We start from the raw sequence: 21,541 nt of genomic DNA, 5'->3' as shown, positions 1-21,541 counted from the left end.
TAAAACTAAAAGTGGTTAAGGCTATCCCTCAGATTCAACCTTTGATACAGAAAGGAAAGAAAGCTAACAGTACTGTAGCTAGGAAATACTCCACACTGGAACTGTTAAAACTAGGGAAAACTTAGAAGTAAGCAATCAAAGAGCCCCTCACCACATGGCCCCTAAGGGTACAGGATATGGGAGCAAATAACGTCAGTCTAAGTCCTTCAGAAGCTTCACAGCTGAGTTATATAACCACCCATCCATCCTTACGATATAGACTGTCCAACCTAGGCCAATGCAGCGGGGAGCAGTCCTTAATGGGATGGCTGGTGGAAGGCATTAAAGATACATGGTTGTCACCAAGGGAGACTAACATGATTAGCAGGGGCTGGAGGACTGTAAAGGAGGGACAGGCATTACTAGGAGAACTAGGTATGAGAAAAGCAATACATGATACCCAGTTCACTGGGCCAGATAAGACTGTGTTCACCAGAGATGTAAAGGAAAGCTTAATTCAACTGGGACCTGGAGAATGGTATGGAGCTTCAATGGTTTTGCTAAGCCCTTTAATAGGACAGGATCTTTGTAAAGTGAGAGAGGCTTTAGCAGATCTAAGTGATTCTGACCATCGTGTAAAACATGTCTGTAGAATAACAGAACACCCTACAGGAGATATAAAAAGACCAGACAGAGGAAATGGCCCATTTGGGTCACTCAAAGACAAATGTGGCAGGATTTATGTCAAACCCAAATTCCCAGAGAAAAAAATTGATAGAAAACCAAATTCGGTACTAAGGAGTTTCTAGAAGGCTTTAAAACCAGAAGAACAGTTTACAAAAGGCATTAAAAGGATAAGAACTGTCCCCAGGGTGGTTAAGAATTCCCAAAGATTAAGTAAGGTGCATTTCTCTCCTGATAAAGGCTTTGTTAGGGGTGGAGGCAGTTTTTCCCACCAACACTTCCCCCAGCAGCCAGGTATGGTCAATAGAGAGATGACAGATACGGCTACAGTCAGGAGGCAGAACCAGGACCTGCCTCACTCAGGGAACCAACAGGTGCAGTGGGGACAAGAGAAACCACCTAGCTTACTTAGCCCAGCTAGGGTGAGGCAACTAGAGAAGCACCTATAAAGTTATCAAGGATAAAAGAATAAAAAGAACCTCCATGTAAAATCCCTAGAATTTGGAATGACTCCAAAGGGATAACTAAAGATAGTAAAGAACTAACTAAATTAATACCTTGTACCCACGCTATGGTACCTAACAAAGATCTACGGAGAAAACGAAAACAGTTAACACGAATGGTAAAAAACTTTCCATGCTCTGTGAGACCTTGTCTATGATTGATTTAATATATAATGTTAACCTTCCTTAAAGTGTTTTACAGATGTGAAACCCATTTGAACGATGCCTGAAGAAGCAAAGGCCAGCTATAGCTGTAAGATTCTTGGGAGTTTTGTGGTTGGGTAAGATAAAGGCAGAGACTCCCAAACTATACAACTGTTAAGAAAATCTACAGTACCAGGGGTGGGTTACCTCCCTATGAGCTGTTGGTCCAAGAGAGATCCTAGAGGTCCTCCAATTCACCAAGGCTGTTGCCACTAATGTCGGTTATACACTAGAATGGTCGGTAAGGCCATGTTGCTGAAGACACTGCATGATGTGAGCACAGGAGGAAAAGATGGAGCTGAGACTAAGCCCAAAACTCCATGTCACTGGATAGATGACATTCATAGTACCAAACATATGTACAACTGACAAATTTCTGATTGGATAAGCGGTGGAACACACGTCTGGTGCTGTAGACCAGGCCAAGCCCCTGTGTTGAGAAAGGCTACAGGCCCTAGCAGGGAAGCCATTACAAGTATACTGTTAAATGAATATAGTACACCTACTGGGATATCCTCTAGGCATCTGTATTTACATTCATGTTTGTTTAGATGTGTCTACTTCCTTCCATTTGTCTTTATAGAAGAAATACCGCCCAGATAGATTAACGGCCACAGCTTGAAGATGACTGATGGGGAGGCCCAAGAAATCACTATCTTGCCATGATACAAGAGAGATGGCCCTACATCTTGCGGAGGATTGGCGGAAAGATTGTAAGAGCGGAGGAAAGGGGTGGAGCATAGCCCCCAAATGATTTATTCCTCCCAGACTTCCTCTGAAGAGCCATGGGCAACTGCAGGGCACCCTGGGAAGAAGGGTGGAGCCTAATGTGGCGGGAGATTGGAACAAAAGGGAGGAGGAACTGGTGCCATTCTGGGAATCAGGGAACAGGGAGCAGGCAAGCCAGCCCGCCCTGGACCCTGTGGGACGGCTCGGGACCTCACGAGGACCCCGTACACCCCTCACAGAACTCTGTGGGGCGAGTGGGCATGCAGGAACACGAGTTGAGGCAGACTGCAGGCAAAAGCTATCTGAGTCACGCACGGCTGAGCTGGGTGCCGGGTGTTGGGTGTCTGTTTCTTTGTAGGTTGCTCCCCCACCCCAAAGGTATAAACTATGCAAAATTCAGATAAAGATGTGTTACGAGGTTTGTCTACCCTTGTCAGGAGCAAGGGGCCCTAAGAGAACTCGGGCGACAACTTCCCACCTCCAGCAGCTACAACGGCCTCATAGTCTAACCCTGGAAGAGCTGCAGCACTGGCTGCCACAAAGCACAGGCATTTATTTGCAGCAGGACATGAGGGACAGAGGGCCTAATGTGAGCTGGACCTCGGGCAGGGAGTCAGGCCAGGGTCTAAAGCCCTAAGACTCCTGAGCTGACTGGGTTTGAAACACACACAAGGCACAGAAGCCAAGATCTGAAGACAGGTTTGGAAACCAGCAACAAATAAGACTAGTGGGCCTCAGTCTCTGGCTTATTTGTGACACTGCTGGAGAGGGAACGGGAGACCCACATGCAATCATTCTTCCCAAGTCCGTCTCCCCAAGGTTCAGAGACCGCACCTGTTCTTTCAAGAATCAGTTATTTGGCTAGTCTGGTGTCTACACTCCCAACCAGCCTCCCTTGCTCCGCAGTAGATGGAACTGAGACTTAAATATCTTCAGGGTACACGAAAACTCATAAAACAACCAATAAAGATTGACTCCTTGCCTTCAAAAGATGATGTTGCTGGGTGTGGTGGTGCACACCTTTAATCCCAGCAGAAGCAGCTGGATCTCTGAGTTCCAGGCCAGCCTGGTCTACATACTAAGACCCTGTCTCAAAGCAAACAAACAAAAAAGGTGGTGGTGGTACTTGGCCCTGATCATTGGCCCCATAACACATTAACAAGGATTTTGCAGGGTCAAATCTAACTCTATAAAAGCAGATCAACAAATCAGAAATACACTCCCTACAGCAGAGATTTCCCATCTAGCTCGAGACCTATGCACATGCCTGTGGGTGGCAGTTAACAGAAGAGAAAACAAGGACCTGGCTGCTGACAAGATACAAATGCATACCCGTGTCCTTTGCTTTATACACACACAAGCCCTGCTCACCCAGAGACAGCTGCTGGAGCAAGGCTTTGGCACACAGCCCTCTCTGGAGGCTGTAGAACCAGGACACCCTTGATTGTGAGCACATGAACGTGTGAACAAGAACGTCCAATAATGGTCCTCACTCCTCTCCCAGTTGGCTGCCAGTGTAGGGTACTGCAGCTGAAGGTTTGGGTCATGGAGCCTGGCTGTGACCCTGTGGTAAATGGACTCTGCAGCTCCAACTGTGTGGCCAGCCCACTCCAATGGACACTCTGGAGCCACCCAGGTGCCAGAGCCATAGCTACAGATCCCTCAAAGGCCAACAGTCACTACTTTTCTGACTCCTAACATACATGCAGTCACCAGCTCACACCTGAGGGTCAGAACTTGAACCCCAGGACCCTCCCTTAAGGACGAACCTGAAGTTCAAGACTCTTAGCTGGCCCACCCCCTTCTGTCCTGCATCCCATATCAGGTGGTGCTGCTGGTACACTCAGGGTCAGTCCCTATAACTACCTCTCCAGTGTGGGGTCTCTGGTGGGCTTTCAGAAGGCCACAGCCAACATGCTGCATGTTCTATTTACTCCTGGGGGCCTCGGCTGGCATGCACTGTCTATCAACCTTATATTCAGAGAGCAACTGAACAGAACAGTAATAAGGCTCCTAATAACTTCCTAGAACTGCAGTATGGACCCATAGGTCTGCACACCGCCATTCCCTTTTGCTATCTATCACTGTTAACTGAGTTCTGCTGCACGGGCCTTAGACCCTGGCCCACACAAGTCAAATACACTATCGCATCTAGCATAGACGCAATCCAGAGAAACCAGTGGACAGGACACAGTCCTTGATGCGATGAAACCGTTTGGATTTAGAGCTCTGTAACAGGTGAACAGCAGGTCCGGACAAGCCCCCACACTGACACACAGGTGAGCAGGGCCCTTGCCACCTGTCTCACAGTGCTTTCGAGGAGATGAAGCTGTCCTCAAGTTCTGCGGCTGGCCTTTACCTTGGATGCTCTCCTCATGTGCCTTCCCCTCAGCAGTTTCCAACACTGCACACACATAAAGGGAGCAAACACCCGATTTCCTCTACCAAACACAGACTGATTTTAAGATGAGTTATGACCACTTCACTTAACAGAACTTTTAGTATTAATGCGATCCCATTTCAAAGAAAAAAACTAATCCTTTCAAATTACTGTTTTGCTTTTTTTATATCCTTCTGAAAATCCAAAGTAAGAAACCATTACTGTCCCATATAATTCCTATATAAAATTGTGCTTTCATTTTTTTGCATCTCTTGTTAATTACATGATGTTATCTCTATTAATCCTACTCAGAAAGAACTGATAACTTCAGTTACAAAAAACAGATGGAAACTTCGCATAAATTGCTTAGCAAAAAGTTAATCGTAGAAAGCCGAGAATAAAAAGACTTCAACAGCTATTATGTGACTTATCAGTTCCCTAAAAGGGTCAGTTGGTATGTTTTAATAAGACTAATTAAATACCTTAACAATGTCATTGAGACTTCATGAATCTTTCAATAAATTACAACCTTTCTGTATAACATGTTTTCACTTATTAATCTCACTTAAAATGCAAAGAACTATAGAAGAAACCAATTGACACTTAAGAACACCTCTCAGCTAATTCTGATTAACTGGGTTAAATGCAAAGAATAAAGACCACCAGTGACCCCTGACATAATTAAAATTACAGCCTTCTATCACAGTGTGTTAATCCTCTTATCTGCGCATTCTCTACAGTTTTTTTTTCCTTTCATGTTGTGCCTTGTTTAAATACCAATATTCATTTTCCTAGAAGGCGTTTTTTGTATTTATAGACACATGCTAAACATTCTCAAGAAGGAAGCACTGGGTTTCACACTGGGAGGGCAACTAAATGGACTGAAGTCAGGCAATGCTAGTGGCTAAGCAATGAAACTGGAGTGCTCACTATAAGCTAAAAATGTCCCTGTGGCCCAGGCTCAATTCTCAGCATACATGTGGCAGCTGACAATCATGTGTTATTTCAGATCCCGGGGAATCCAATGCCCTCTTCTAACCTCCTCTGACACTGCACGACACCAGTGTACTTACACAAACGCAGGCAATACACTCATATATATAAAATAATAAAGTTTTGTAAATGTTCCTGTAGTACAAATACCGCTTTGGTGAACCACTAAAGACCTTGCCTTCTTTCACGAAGAAGCCGCCCTGGATGAGCTCCCCACCAGGTGTCTTACCTGTGACAGGCCCTACAAGTGCTCCACTCGAGGACCTAGGGACACTCACAGTTTTGCAGAGTTGGTTAAGTTTATAAAAGGGCATGCTGAGGGTAGGGGATGGCTAAGTGGATGAAAGTACTTGCCCTGGAGCCTAATGACCAGACTTCAATCACCTGAGCCCACATGAGTACCACAAGTTGTCCTCTGGCATCCACACCTGTGTCTGAGCACGCACAAAATAAAATGAGTAAATGTAGTAAAAACAATAATAATTTAAGTGCATGTTGATGGTTAAGGAAGACAGATTACCTTGGTCAAAAACCTAACTTCCTGCACAGTTATATAAACTTAAGCAAATAATTCTTCTAAGACTTGGTTTCCCAGTCTGTAAAATGGAAAAAATAACACCTTCTACTTCCGTAAGACTGCTGAAGGCAGGTGAAATCTGACATAAAGAAATCAGGACATTTTTGACTCACCTCTGACCTTCAACATTCTGTGCTCCAAGAATGTATTTTATGAAAAATAAATCCAAGAAAAAAAGCAATGCTGTGGGACTGTAGCAATAGCTCATGGTCATGAGCACTGGCTGCTTTTGCAGAGGACCCAGGTTTGGTTCCCAGCACCCATAGGGCAGCTAACAACCATCTGTACCTCCAGTTCCAGGAGGTCCAGTTCTAGAACAGCTTCTTCTGGCCCCAACAGTGGGTGTCTGTGACCTGTGCAAACACGAACAAGGTATGGATGTGCACATGCTTTCAGAACCCTGTAGTGAATGAACAAACTGCAGTACATTTGCTGGAATACTACATATTGGGAATACTACCTAAGGGTAGCCTACTGGCAGGCATGACAAGACCAGGGAGTCTAGGGGGCATAACGCTCCACAAGATGAGCCGGACTCCAGACAGACACACCTAAGCCTCCATTTATACCACAGACTCTAAACGGACACAGCTAAGCCTCTATTTGTATCACAGACTCATCTCGGTGAATGTAATGCCAATGGGCTGCAGGGGCAGTAGCAGTGCACAACCCTGTGGCGAAGGCACTGTCCTTTATCACTACCATCAGTAAGCGAAAGTAGGCATGAGTCAGAGCTCACAGATCAGTGCACCAAAAACATTTTTAGGGAAAAAAAATATTTTAATCTTTTGGAAGAATTGCTTTCTGATGTGTCTAGGAACACTTTTAAAGTTCATAGTAAAAATGTATCCAGAGCCAATGGGCTGGCTCAGGAGGAAAAAGCGCTCATTCACTGGCTACCAAGCAAAGTTCCACCCTTGGAGTCCTCGGGGAAGGAGAGATCCACACAGTCCTGGCAGCACATGCTTGCCCTGCCTCCCACACTAATAACTAAAACTCCTTTTAAAATTCATCTAAGGGGCTAGAGAGATGGCTCAGCAGTAAGAGTACTGGCTGCTCTTGAAGAGGATCCAGGTTCAATTCCCAGCATCCACATGGTGGCCCATAATCATCTGTCATTCCAATTCCATGGGATTCGATGCCCTCTTATAGCTTCCACAGACATTGCACGCATGGGTGCAATTACATACACGTAGGCAAAATGCTCATACTCATAAAATAAAAATGAAATAAATAAAATTAAATTTTAACGTATCTAAACAGACTTATGAGCCTTTAAAAACTCCGGAGACCACTCAGTAGGAATGCTTGCTAGGCAAGGATGAAGACCTGATCTTGATCTCCAGTGTCCATATAAAAGCCAGAAAGGTTTCTACACACTTGTAATCCTAGAGTTGGGGAGACACGCAGGAGGATCCCTATGACTCAATGGTCAACCAGCCAGCCTAGCATAAACAACCACAAGCCCCAGGTCCCAGACTGAAAATTCCCGTCTCAATATAAATAAAGTCCTCAGCTACTAAGGAATGACACCTAGGACCTCTGTCCACCCGACCCACACTTAAGGCTCAGTAAACATCTCAGACTGTTAAGAGCCAGAGGACCAGGATGCCTGCTGCAAAAGAGTATCTTTCAGAACCCATGAAATCTCAACAAAGGTTGTATACACAAGAGCGGCACAATGACAACAGCTGACACCCCGAAGTGCAATGGGAAAATCACTCAACGATCCACCCTTAGAAGGAGGGAGAACAGGTTTCTCCAGGAACAAGGCCTCCGATAGGTTATCCAATCCAATCCTAAGTGGTCAGCCCTACACATGTACACAGGGGCACAGTAAATGCGGTCAGTTGCGTGTGTGTGTGTGTGTGTGTGTGTGTATACACATAAAAACTATACAAGAAGTTATGAATTCCAGAGGCAAGACATGAGAGGAGCTGGGTAGGGGGTGGTGGAGAAAGGGACAGAAGTGATATAAAGTGTTCTCATGTAAAATATTCCTAGAAAAATAACTTAAATGAAAAACAGGAAAAAAAAATTAAAACAAAATAATTGGCATATTCTCTGTAGGACATACCACAAAAACCAGATCACAAGAGATTTCATAGAGAAGAATTCTAAGACTTTAAAACTCTGTACTGCTGTGCAGCACCTGCAGGCTAAATCACTAAACTGCAGATGAGAAAACTACAAGGCACAGCGGGTCAAGCGCCTCTGCCAAGCCTGACGCCCTGCGCTCCATCCCCAGAACCCTATGGTGGAAGGAGAGACCAACTAGCAAGCTGTCCTCACCTCTGAACAAGTGCTGAGGCGCATGCCCCCGCGCACACACACACACACACACACACACACACACACACACACACAAATGCTAACAAAATAGAAGCTGTACTATCAGGCATCACATTATCTTAGGAGGATTTGTGAAATGGTTGTACTCAGTCAAAAAAGTAAACAGAACCACTGACTGTACAAATGCAGTTTTCACAGAGCAGTTCAAGAGTTCCAAGTTACTCCACAAGCAACCAATCAAAGAACTGCGATGGCTGTACCTGCCTTTGGGCTGTGAGTGTGGCCTTTAACCCAAGCCCCGCCTACAGCCCCACGCACCAAGCATACTAACAGAGCATTCAAGTTAAAGGGTTACGGACTGATAAAGCGCCTCCTTTAATAGCTGTTCCACTGTGTTTAGCTGCTCCTGCTCCTGTTGCAGATGGGAATTCATTGATATGATTAAATTTGATGGTATGATAATGTATGGTAATCATGATTAATCAGAAACCCAGAAGCAAGTGGAGGATGTTGGGTATTATGTCACCTGCATTTTAAACTGCATCCTCTGTTTCCAAGCCTGACAACATCTGACAGCTGGAGGGCTCTCCTACCACACTCTTCCGTTACTACTCAAACATCTGATAAGATGCCCATCACCTCTTCCCTATTTTAAGTGCTAATAATTACAAGGCATCACAGCTGTGTTGTAAAAACAGTAAGTGCTCAAAAGCAAGACTCCTTCCTGGAGAGCAGAGTCTTGATCTTTATCTCTAAGACTATAATAAAAAAAAAAATGGGATTTGCTACAGCAGCCTTCTCAGACATAATTTGCATGAAACGGCACTTAGGACCCATGCAGCAAGCCCCAAACACTAACACCTGATACCATGTACTATGGCCTGGGAGCCTCGTTGCCGTACTAGAGAGTAGAGCAGTCCGCCAGCCTCCTTCAACAGGGGACACTAAGAAATCGTTCCACAGCCTGTCTACCTGGAGTGCTGCCTACCATCTGCCTACTACAACAGTAGGAAACCAAAGGACTGAAAGAGTTTGAACACCCTTGAAGAAGCGTCAATGGACTGAAACAGAAAACTAGGTTGACAAAATTTCTGACATAACATTTATTGCAGCAATTGACATTTTAGCTTGTTGGTGAGCAAATGAAGACTGGTGTATCTTGTAAGATAACTGAAAATCCTACTTGTGGATGACAAAGGGACCTAACCACATTAATGACACACGTACTAGGGACAAGCTTTGTGCAGAGAAGCCGACAAGATCATTAACAGGAAAAACAAAGAACATGAGTTGAAAGCAGTATCCAAATAGAAACAAATACAGACCCTGACTGTGAGGTAAACTAGCTGCCCTGCTTCCCTGTAGAAACTGACATAAACACGAACATGCTGCAGAATTACATCAGCAGCTCAGACACAAACACAGTGAGCAGTGGGTACTGGCGAGAGGCCAGGCAGGAAGACTCACAGCAAAGGCCAGGTCACCGCTGCCTCGCCCACCAGCTCCTGTGACCATGTATTCCTCAAGTAACCATCGTACTTCACATTCAAAAGAGTACCACTGATATGAAGGCAGAAATCAGACACTGCCAGGATGTCAACTGAGACACATTCTACATGCAAAAGAGGCTCATAACTCTAGTCTGGAAATATAAAATAGCCACTAGAAATAAACCAAAGATCGGATGAGCCAGGTGCCTCTAAAGCAATTTCTTCAAAAAAATTTTTTTTAAAAACAGGACTTTTCTTATAGCATTTCCCACTTTCACATTTAAATCTCTAATCTATAAAAAGTATATCCAATCCTCCAATAGTCATTATCAGGAAGTAAAAACATTAATCTTACATGAAGCATAGAGCCTAAAATATATTTTTGTCTCAGACTGCATTTTTAAAAATAATGCTAGATAATCACATGAAAAATGGCATTTGATTTTTAGGTTGACTAACATTGTGTCTGAGTGTTAATTAAATGAAGATGGAGCTGGCAGCATTAGCTCAGCAGGAGATCAGTAATCTAGCATGTACAAAGCTCTAGGTTCAATTCTCAGTACCACTTAAAAGCCAAACAAAATACCCATACCAAACCAAACACATACCAAACCTAGAGAGTTTATCACTTAGGAAAATGTCTAGATACACTAGTTATAAATTGTTTCTTGAGTTTTACAAAAAGTTGTCAAACAAAATGGACTTTTAAGCAAGCCCAAGTTCCCACTGGTGGAGAAGAGGGGGCACAGATACATCCTGGGACCTTTCCAGACTAGAAGCTGGATCCAGTCCTGTCTGCGGTCTACCTTCTTGCTCTCTAGTCAGTGTGGCACGTGGCACAATAAGTTTTTTGTAGTTTAGTACACACCCCATAATCCTCCTGGGAAAATCTTACCAATGTATCATTGAAAAAGAAAAATACAGAAATTTCAAATACATATCTCTTCTTTGCATGGCTCATCCCATGTGGGGCTTACGATAAGGACACGGTCACGCAACACTAAAGCCTTGAGCACTCAGCAACTACATAGTCACAGGTGCTTCTGTGCACAAGTCTCCGGGCTGAGTCTGCACCAGTGGAAGATCAACTGTAGAAGTTCAACTGCAGACACAAACACAAAAGTCTCACAAGTATGAACAAACTCATAACTCTAATGACAGGAGGGAAAAAGCATGCAATGTATGTGAGATGCTGCCCAGGATAACCTCTATCCTCAGAGCAATGAAAATTCTTAAAGGAGCTTGAGTTGAGAAAGTCAATCTCAACGAACTTTGCTCTGCTTAACTTCTAGTTTCTGGAAAGTAGAACAAAGGCCTCCAAGCTCAAATCTAATTTTTTTTTTTGGGGGGGGGGGTGTCTTTTTGAGACAGGGTCTCCCTGTAGCCCCAGCTGTCCTGGAACTATGTAGACCAGGCTGGCCTTGAACTCACAGAGATCCTCCTCCCTCTGCCTCCCAAGTGCTGGGACTAAAGGCGTGTACCACCACGCCCGGCTAAATCTAATTTTATCCACCAAAGAACACAATGAATCAAACAGATCTTCTAGCGAATCTGAAGTTTGGCTTCTTAGGTATGTGTGTGTGTGCACAGTAGTGGTGGCAGTGGCGGTGGAGGTGGTGGTGGCGTGTGTGTGTGTTCTGCAGGTCTCTGTTGCTGTGATAAAGCACTGACCAAAACCAACTTGGGGAGGAAAGGGTTTCTTTCTGCTTATAAGCTACACTCCATCATCAAGGGAAGCCAAGACAGGAACTCAAGGCAGGAACCCTGCAGTGTGGACTGAAGCAGAGATCAGAGGAACATTACTCACTGGCTTGCTTACCCTGGCTTGCTCAGCTAGATTTCTTACACAGTTCTTACACAGCCCAGACCCACCTGCAGAGGGGTGGCACAGCCCACAGTGGGCTGGACGCTACATCAAGTAGCAGTCAAGAAAATGTCCCACAGACCGGGAAAGGAGGGAAGACTTCTCAATGGAGAGTCTCTCTTCCAAGGCATATCAAATTGACAACCAAGATTAGCTGTCATAGTAGTCAAAGTCCGTGTGTGCATGTATTTGTGTGTGTGTGTGTGTGCATGTGCCTGTGTGTCTATGTGTCTGTGTCTTGAAGCTGTGGATGGAACCCAGAACCTTGAGCATGCACACCTGTCAAACACTCTACCCCTGAACTACATGCCCAGTCCTTGATGTTTTGGAACAGGGTCTCCCTAGAGAGTCCAGTCTGCTATCTAACTCAGGATCTTCCTGCCTCAGCTTCCCAAGTCCCAGGATTACAGACATGTGCCACTACGTCCACCTTGTGAATCATTTTATTTTATGAAGCAAAATTCTGTGTATTGAATCTCAATAGTACACAAGTTCTAGGATGGGGCCTGTAGGACACATGACTAGCAGCAGTAAATGGCCAAAGACTTTTATCATTTTACTCAGGAAAAAGCTTAAAGACACAACTCAGTCTTCATTTAATTATGCTTGGTTCATTTTATAGTTTATAGAACTGCATAAGGCAGATTCTCGTTAAATATATGCAATATTAAATTTACATTCCTAGCAAGCTTCAGTAACATGTGAGAGGACAACCTGGAGCCTATCTCCCTCCCAAATATATTCTGAAGAACTTTTTAAAAACATAACACTTTTGATGTGCTAGAAAAAGCCAGCCCTACATTCATTTTCTCTCTGGAAAACGGAGTGCTGCATTCTCTACAGTCCACCCTCACTGGGGCCAGAGGGAACCATGTGAGAACTCACACAGAGTAGCCACAAAGCAAGGAAACCTCTAGTTACTGCAAACCACCAGGCCAATGCTTCACTGGTTTCTCAGTACAGCCTGATAGACATATATGGGAGTTCTCCATCCAAACCTGCTTGAAATGCCACAAAAACATGGTCATCTGGAGAAGCAGCGCTTGCCAGTGAGATGAATAGCTCATGCACTTCCTGGCATAGCCCACTCACTCTTCCCTTCTTCCAAAAATGACACTGAAATCCCAGCACCACATCCACTTTTCCCCACACTGTTTAACAAGACCATGTAGTCAGTGCTTTAATAACCAAGAATGCAAAGACAGTCAAATGCATATACCTAAAGAAATATTGGCTATTTGCTTCTAGTTATGGATAGAATTATGGGCAGTACTTGAGTGCACGCTTGTTTTAAACCTGAAAGTAGAAATTTTCATTTAAAAACGGGGTGCAGATGGCTCATTAACACTAGCAGCCCTTAAAAAAACAAGTATCTGATTTTTGTTTTCTGACAAACTTGACACAATACTCACCATGCCAAGTGCCTGTAACATGTGCTCTCAACCCAGGATCATAAGAAAGTGAGAATTCATATTATTTTTTTTTTGGTCTTTTTGAGACAGGGGCTCCCTGCAGCCTCAGCTGGCCTGGAGTTCCCTATGTAGACCAGGTTGGCCTGGATCTCACAGAGATCCGCCTGCCTCTGCCTCCCAATTGTTGGGATTAAAGGTGTGCACCACCATGCCGGGCTGAGAATTCATATTCTTTAACATGAAAGGTAATCCACTGATGATCTTGAGTCAACAATTTCACAGTTAAACAAAATTAATTCTACTCTCAAAAATCCATTGACCTTCGGCTTTTAACCCACACTTCCCACTGTAGAGATGCCAGTCAAGATTCCCAAGCCCCACGATGGTATGAGGCTGAAGCCCCTAGGTACAGCATCACTGCCTCTGGGTCCCCGTGTGCTCTTCCCCTCCAGAACAGAAGAAACAGCTGCTACTCACTGGGAATCTCTGGGGTCCCACGGCAGGCCTCGGCTGGCTCGGAACTGGTAGCAAGGGCACTGCAAGAAAACACCCTGCATTACCATCACATAGCATCAGAAGCGTTGGGAGAGAGAGAGAATACAGGAGTGGTAACGCCAAAGCACACACTCCGTACAGCATCCACATAGCAACGTCAGGTTACACACTGGGTACTTTCAATTATCCCATAAAGGCGGGAGGGAAGGGGATACAACAGGATATTGGAAGCTTGGGTTTGAACAGAGTTGTTACTGAAAATTAAAATACTACAACAAAGGAAGATAACAGTCTCTAAAACAAAAAGACCTAGTTAGGTGGAGTGTTGTGGGCACACTTGTAATCCCATGGTTCAGGACTGACCCGTTTCAGGCCAGTCTGGGCTACAGAGTGAGTTCAAGACTATCCTGGGTTACACATTGAGGCCCTGTCTAGTTACATACAAATTGAAATCTCTTTTTAGAATCATGAGTAAGGAGGAGGAGGAGGAGAAAGAGAGAGGAGAGGAGGGGCAGGCAAAGAAAGGCAATAGCATTCTTGGGAACTGAAGGAATGCTCACAGCGCCTTACAAAGAAAGAATCACCAAATAAACAAGCTGGGTCCTCATCAGTCTAGTATATCAAAGAATGAATTCATTTTTCACAGACATCTCACCAGTGAAGTGAGAGGTTAGTTCCACACCTTAGGGCTAAAGCGTGTACTGAGCTCTTTGAAACATGTCTTGCACTGTGCTGACTGATCCACTGATCAGGATCCCACTGTGCTGACCCCACTGGTCTGGATATCACTGTGCTGCAGGAGCACCACTCCAATGTGGTGCTAGATGACCTAGGAAGCATCCACAAGATCAGGCACACTGAAACACATGCTGTTCGGTTTGCATGCTGATGCCTTCCCACTGCAAACCTTAACTATGGGGCATCCGGAGAAAAGGTCTTTAAAGGAGCAATTAAGGCAAAAGGAGCTCCTGATGGTGAGCCACCTAACTAGTGTCCTCCTAGGGAGAAACTTATGCACAAGCACATGCTCACAAGGGGAAGTCCTGGTGTGGACACAGGGAAGCCACCTGCAATCCAAGAAGCAAGCTCCAGGGGCCTCAAGACTGGCCACGCCGTGCTCTGAGGCAGGGTCTGAGAAGTTTCTGTAGTCCGAGCTGGGGACAGGTGCAACGAGTACAGACAAGAGTGCTGGGCCAATCCAGAGAGGAGCTGGTCAAATTACCCAGCAGGTTCAAGACCCAACTTGTTCTCACACACCATAGAACCAAAGAAAACTCACAACTTTCAGTAACTCCACCAGTATACTTAAATACTGAACCTGAAAATTTGTTATTACTTAGATTCATTATCCTGTTTTCAATTTATTACAATAATTATAAGGATGCAAATCTGGAAAACAAGTTAAAACTGCCATCAAACTGGTTTAATTATACTAGAATGGAGTGGTCTTTCCTCCTCAGAAACTAGGTGACATTAAGAAAAGATGTAGCTGGGGATGTAGCTCAGTAGAAGAGTACTCGCCTAGCACCTAGTATGCAGGAACCTGGAGTTCAAGCACCAGCACCATGTACGCAGACTCATGTAAACATATACGCTCTGTACATTGTATACATGTCAATTACAAGATTTTTAGGGGGCTGGAGAGATAGCTCAGTGGTTAAGAGCACGTACTGCTCTTACAGAAAGACCCAATTCCCAGCACCCAGGTTACGACACAGAACTGCCTGAAATTCTAGCTCATGTGATCCAACACCCTCTTTGGGACTCCCGGAGCACGTGCACACACATGCACACACCCACACATATACACATAATTAAAAATCAAATCTTTTAAAGGTTTTCGAATGTACTTAACTACATAAGACTGAAAAGTGCTGGCTTGATCTACAGGTTGTGTGTGCAGGAGGCATCTTGGTACTCAGACTTCCCCAAGAACTGGGGACTTAGGCTCAAATTCATTTATAAAGCACTACAAGAACAGCTGCTAGGACTGCCATGTGAACCCAGCATCAGCACACCTCTGAGCATCTAAGCTGCATTAAAGACAAGGAACTCTTGGGTTCATGGTGACAAGCTCCAGCTGGGTCTCAGAGTTTCAAATGGGCCTTGCATTTACTGAGTCACTCTGGAGCTACAGTGAGCGGCACCTGCATTTAGGACTTTCCACACTGAAGAGGCCCTTGGCCTAAAGGACATTCTGGGATCCTTTCCATTCCCCACACTTCTATTAGAACCTTACCTCTGTTAGGCTAAAGAAAACCTGTGGATCTGACCTACTGAACCTGGTAAGGATGCTCCTGTAACAAAACTACGGAGAAAGTAAATTCAGGGAAAGAACTGTGGCAAACACTTATGTGAGGGGCTGGGGAGACTGTTCAGAATCCTCACATCTACATACATGCTGGATGGGCATGGTGGTTCACCCGTAAACATCCCAGCACTTGGGAGGCAGAGACAGGGGGGGTCCCCAAAACAGGCCACTAGCTAGACTGGCCCCATGAGTGAGCTCTGGGTTCAGGTAGACCCTGCCTCAATATGTAAGATGGAGAGTGAACAGGCAGCACCTGACACCAACCTCTGGCCTGTGCACACATCATATGCACTTGTACCTGCCCAAACATATACAAATATGCAAACACACAAGCATGTACACTACATATACACACATGTGAAAAAAACAATTTCACACAGAGTGCATTCGCACATTCACTCTTCCAACATCTACAGGCACAGGGGCTCTGTACTGGAGGCTCAAGCATGCACATATCCTTTCTCCTCAAGCCACTGGGAGGGTAGGATGATGATGAGGAACAGATAACTAGCTCAGGCTGAGAAGAGCCCCGACACATAGCCCGACTCACTCAGGAGGCATGAGAAGACCAAGAAGAAGCAGATCATACCCCATGGCCTGTTTCTCTGCCATGACGTGGTCCTGTGTAAACAGGGATGGTCTCCTGATGGTGACACAGGCAGCGTGTCAGTAACAGCTCTCTGATCTACAGCCACAGGACAGTATCTTCATACTCTACTCTTGACCCATATACATATGTCAGCATGGAAGAGCCACAAGCCAGTGAACACCTTGTCATCCTCCAGATTTTTCCAGAGTCCTTATCTGTCACAGCTATCTCCCAACTTCTGAAACTTCTCTACCCCCCTGAAATCCCAAGCTCACAGTCAACAATCCCAGACCCTGCTCTCAGGATCCCCAAAGAAGCAGGCTCTCTTCCCCCCAGGCTTCTGAGCAGTAGACTCCCAATCGTACTGCTGCCCCCATGTTACCTAATACTCCTCCTTGGAAATCAGCTCCTGGGTCCCTGTCACCATCACTGGGACCCTGCTTCCCAGTCCCATGCCCTTGGACTTGGTCCCCATGGCCACCTTATTGAGGACAGGCACGTTCCTTCCCATGTGGGTCTGACCACCAACCCGTCACCTCTCCCTCTCTAGAACCAATTCCAACATCTTCCTCTCCTCCTCATCATTTCAGGCCTTGCGTCTCCTCCACCACACTAAACTCAACTACCCATGCTGCACCTGGCACAGGAGATAGGCACAGGCAGGGGCACACAACATGGTGCCAACTCTACCAGTAGGACCTCCAGCCTTGGGGCTTACCCCTAGCATGCTCCAAGCCTCTCCACGCCCCTCACCCACTTACTGAGAAGACTGAGGCCATCACAAGACCCAGCCACAACTCTGCCTCCTGCCACCACACACAGGGCAACCTGCCCACGCCCACTGCTGGGCCCTGGCCTGCATGTCTAAGCCAAGAGGATGTGCTTTCTTTCCCTCTTACCTACACACTGATTTTCTTCCCTCTAAGTGTGGGACTCTCTTTGCATGAAAATACACTCTCTCAAGTCCACTTCCCCAACCACTTACCAGCAGCTTTGCTTTAGATAGGTCCTGTCTGCAGAGCACCTTCCACTCCGGGCCCATCTTAGTCAGGCTCCTTCCTACCTCTTTCACGTCACCAGCCACCACCAGAGCCCTGAGGCCTTCCTAAGCCAGGGACAGTCCACAACCCACCTGGTCACCTGCTTCCTCAGCCCTCTATCCTACTCCATCCCTGCATCTCCCCAGCCAATCTCTACCTTGTTTGCACTCCCAATTTCAGTATCTCCTGTCACCTCTACACACCTATACCTCCTCTAGGGCTCTAGACCCTCTAACCACCAGCAATGCCCCAACTTGTTCTACGAGCCCAGATCCCAAATCTGAACTTATCCAATTGCCAACTAGCTGCTTCCACCTGCATACATCCCAGCTCCTCCAGTGAGGTGATGGCAACACCCCCACCCCTGATACTGGACTCCATGGCATCCACCCCTCTCACTGTCTCTGCTGCCACACCAACAGGAGCCATACCCCGCTGCCTCTGCTCCTACAGTTACCTCCTATCTGGACACACGCTCCTCTCCACATACCCCACAAACCTTCACCAAAGCACAGAGACAAGATGATCTTTTTATAAAGTTGGTACAAAGAGAATTGCAGGTTTGGACCAAGAAAGTTAAGTTATAACCAGGCTAACACACATTCTTTTTTTTTTTTGGTCTTTTGGAGACAGGATTTCCCTGCAGCCCCAGCTGGCCTGGATTCCCTAAGGAGATCAGACTGGCCTTGAACTCACAAAGATCCGTCTGCCTCTGCCTCCCAAGTGCTGGAATTAAAGTCGTGCGCCACCATGCCTGGCTCAGACACACATCCTTATTAATCAAAATATGAACCATTTTAATCAATACACTTTGGCCAATTAGAGGTAAGCCTGTCTTTATATATGCTTTGGGATTTAAAATTTCAAAAAGCGTTTTCACATCTTGCTGGTTCTGGAAGAGTTTCCCTACAAAAAGTTGTTTAGGTGCTTCAAGAACTGGTAGTTGGCAAGAGGTCAGGAGAAGATGGCGACGAGGCAAAACTTCATAACAGATCTGTTCAACTTTCAAAGCACTGGGTGTTACCAAGCTTTCAGGAAATGTGGAGAACTGAGCCTTTCCATTAACCAATGCAGGTGATGCAGCATTTGATGTGATGGCCTGAGTCTGCTGAGCACACTCCTAACATGCCATGGTCTCACTGGGATTCAGAAAACTGTAGTGAGTCAGACCAGCAGCAGACTCCTAAATAGTGACCACCATATTTCTTGGTTAAGTCTGCCTTTGGAAAATGCTCTGGCACGTCTTCCGGGTCCAGCCACCGCGCTGGCTGTCACCAAGTGTTATCATTATGCACTTTCCATTACAGGCCGTAATCTGACCACAGAAGTGGTTCTTGTTGTGCAGAGTAAGAGACAATGGCCGTTCGAGATGCTGTCAGGGATTCTCAGTCAGCTCAGAGGTCTTTTCGTCTTTCCAGTTTGCTTCAGGTGCCCAGTGAACACAGAATGGTCCACACCAAGTTCTTCCACAGCCTCTGCAGTAGGGTTCTAAGAATATACGCTTCAATGATTACTCTCAACTGGTCACTGTAACTTCCGGTTCTTCACACCTCATCTTTAAGGCTCTCATCTCCTTCAGAGAACCTCCTGAACGACCACTGCAGTGCCCACTCATCAGCAGTTCCTGAGCCGGGGTCAGCGCTGCAAGTTGGCCTGCTGCTATGACTGAGTTTTGAACTCAAATAAGAAAATCATTTAAAGTTGGTTTTGTATAAAATAAACAGCAAGCAATTTGCCATTAGCAAAAAAGAAATAATAATAAAGCAAGTAATATGCATTAAAATGATGTAAAACAAAGCCACATCTATCAAGACAGCTTTCCACTACCAAACAGCAAATTTCATGATACAAACCCAACATTCTTTTGCACCATCCTAACACACCATGAACAAGGTCTTGCCCCTCCTGCTGGTCAAAGTGACATCTTTACGTGGTACAGGTGGGAATGAATGACCTGTATGGCTTCCCTGCTTCTGTCCCAGCACTGAAGTCAAGTGAGTCTCTAATTACTCAAACCCAAGACTTGGGTTCACTCAAGAGGCCCTTGTATCTATCTCTACAATCTGAGACCTTCTTCCCTGATGAGCCACTTACTACCGCTCTGAGTTCCCCTGGGTCTCACCTGCTCCATGAACGCCCACTGCCCACTGGAACTCTCCCTCCACACAAGCCCTGTTCATCATGCTTATTGCTGATGGACCTCCTCCACCGTGAAACAGGAACAGACGGCTGTCCGTTCTGTTCTCCAACAAACGGAGGGGACAGGACTAGCAACTCCTTTCTGTCATAGCAATACAATCAACAACTGAAAGATGGGTGACTGCCTCTCTGTCAGATGACACAAACCAAAGGGGTAGACCAAGTGGGACCCGAGAAAGATCATTTCAAGCACCTCCAGCTGTGCCTCATACTGAGGACGTTCAGAGAACTTTTACACTCGATCACAAACTGAAAGACTGGCATTGTGAAGAAATGAGCTTGCACATCAACCTGAACTGTCTCATGTGGCCTCACACCCGGAATCTGAGACCCAGCCGCTATGGTGGTGGCTCCCACATACCTGCCATCGGAGCCTCTGATACACTCTAGGCGGGCACGCACCTTGAACAGGGGTCACCACCGTCCCCTTGAAGTGTGGGTTGATGTGGATGTTCTTGGGTTGCTGAGGAGTCACGGGAGGAGGAGTCAGCATCATCCTTGGGGTCTCCATCTGGGGAGGCATGTGCACTCCCTGGGGTGGGGAGGGATGATGTGGGTGCTGCAGGGGGAGCAGAGGCTGCAGCTGCTGCTGCTGGAACAGGCTTCTGATGGGCTGCTGCTGAGGTGGTGGCGGTGGCGGAGGAGGCTGTGGCTGCGGCGGAGGGATTAATCTTGGAGAGTGAGCCTAAAAACCACCAAAACAGAAAAAGTACAGGAATCACCATTTCAAAGAAAATGAAGGGAATGCTGATTTGCTACAAGCTCACACTGATTATTCTTGGAGATCGGGTCACATAACAACCTGTACGCACACTTGGTGCATAGGGTAAGAAGCCGCCCAGTCTGCTCACCAGAAGCTCCCAGCTAAGCAAGTCCAAGACAAGCAGCGAAGAAATGGCAGCCCCAAAACACACTACATCAATTTTGAAAAATAAAAGTCCTCCCAGGAAACAAAACTGCCCACAGTGAGCAAGGCTCCCTCAGCCTCCAAGCACAGCCAACCCTGTTCCTCTTCCCTGAGGGGTCTCAGGGGCAGACAGAAGGCGGCACCAGAAACCTGCCTGAGGGGAAGATAAGAGCCAGGGCTACAGTGAGCAGTTCCAGGAGGACCCAGGCCCAGGGAGAGTGACGGTCCAGTAGGAGAAGCAGGAGGACAGCCTTCTTGTGTGGTCCACCAGGACACCAGGAGCCGCACAGAGAGAAGGCAGTTCAGGGACAAAAGGGACACAAAGCAGTTGTTTCCAAAGGTCACTGAGAAGGAAAACAGGGGCACCCGTGGTATCCCGCAGCCCCCGTGTCCAGTCCCTGCTGAAGGTCAGCACAGGAAGCAGCAGGCCGAGCTAATGGCAATGTCAGACAGACAGTCCTCTTTCTTAACCTCTTTACAAGTAATCAGAATTCAGAAAATGTGATTGCACAAGTTTCCTTTAACCACTCATCAAACTGGCCACACTGCCAAGGAGCAGCCAAACACCTACAGTTCAGCCACCTCATTCAACAGCAGTTTTCCCTGGGACGATGCCAAATTATGGAGGGCTTCTGAGTTCCAAATACAATGCACATGAAGAGCCCCGATGGTGTCTTCTCGTAGGAAAGTGACTCTCCGGGCAGCATGTGAGAAGGAAGAGATTAGCACAGGCCAATGATAGGCCACAGCAGAATGCAGAGAAAAGAAAGAGCCACTATCAGATGAAGAACAAGGACAGACTTCAGAAAAACAATGAGACTTAAAACTAATTAGCACGTGGCACTGGCTGGCTATCCCTCCTCAGAGAGAACTTTTCCAAAGATTCAGGAACC

General features: G+C 46.1%; 1 protein-coding gene across 5 annotated transcripts in view; it reads right to left on the bottom strand.

Moving 5' to 3' along the window:
* Rbm33 (RNA binding motif protein 33) overlaps window positions 1-21,541 on the bottom strand; it is a gene marked incomplete at its 5' end in the record, with an annotated part of 100,276 nt that overhangs the window by 43,367 nt on the left and 35,368 nt on the right. For all 5 annotated transcript variants that reach the window (XM_017801706.2, XM_017801707.2, XM_017801709.2 and 2 more), the window contains 2 exon segments: window positions 13,585-13,643; window positions 20,144-20,426. In XM_017801706.2, coding sequence (XP_017657195.1) covers window positions 13,585-13,643; window positions 20,144-20,426 — 342 coding nt within the window.

This window comes from Nannospalax galili, unplaced genomic scaffold, assembly GCF_000622305.1.
Source record: "Nannospalax galili isolate Female #2095 unplaced genomic scaffold, S.galili_v1.0 scaffold302, whole genome shotgun sequence".
NCBI classification, from domain to species: Eukaryota; Metazoa; Chordata; class Mammalia; order Rodentia; family Spalacidae; genus Nannospalax; species Nannospalax galili.
Note: the sequence above shows the minus strand (reverse complement) of the source record. Positions and strands in the feature narration are given on the sequence as shown.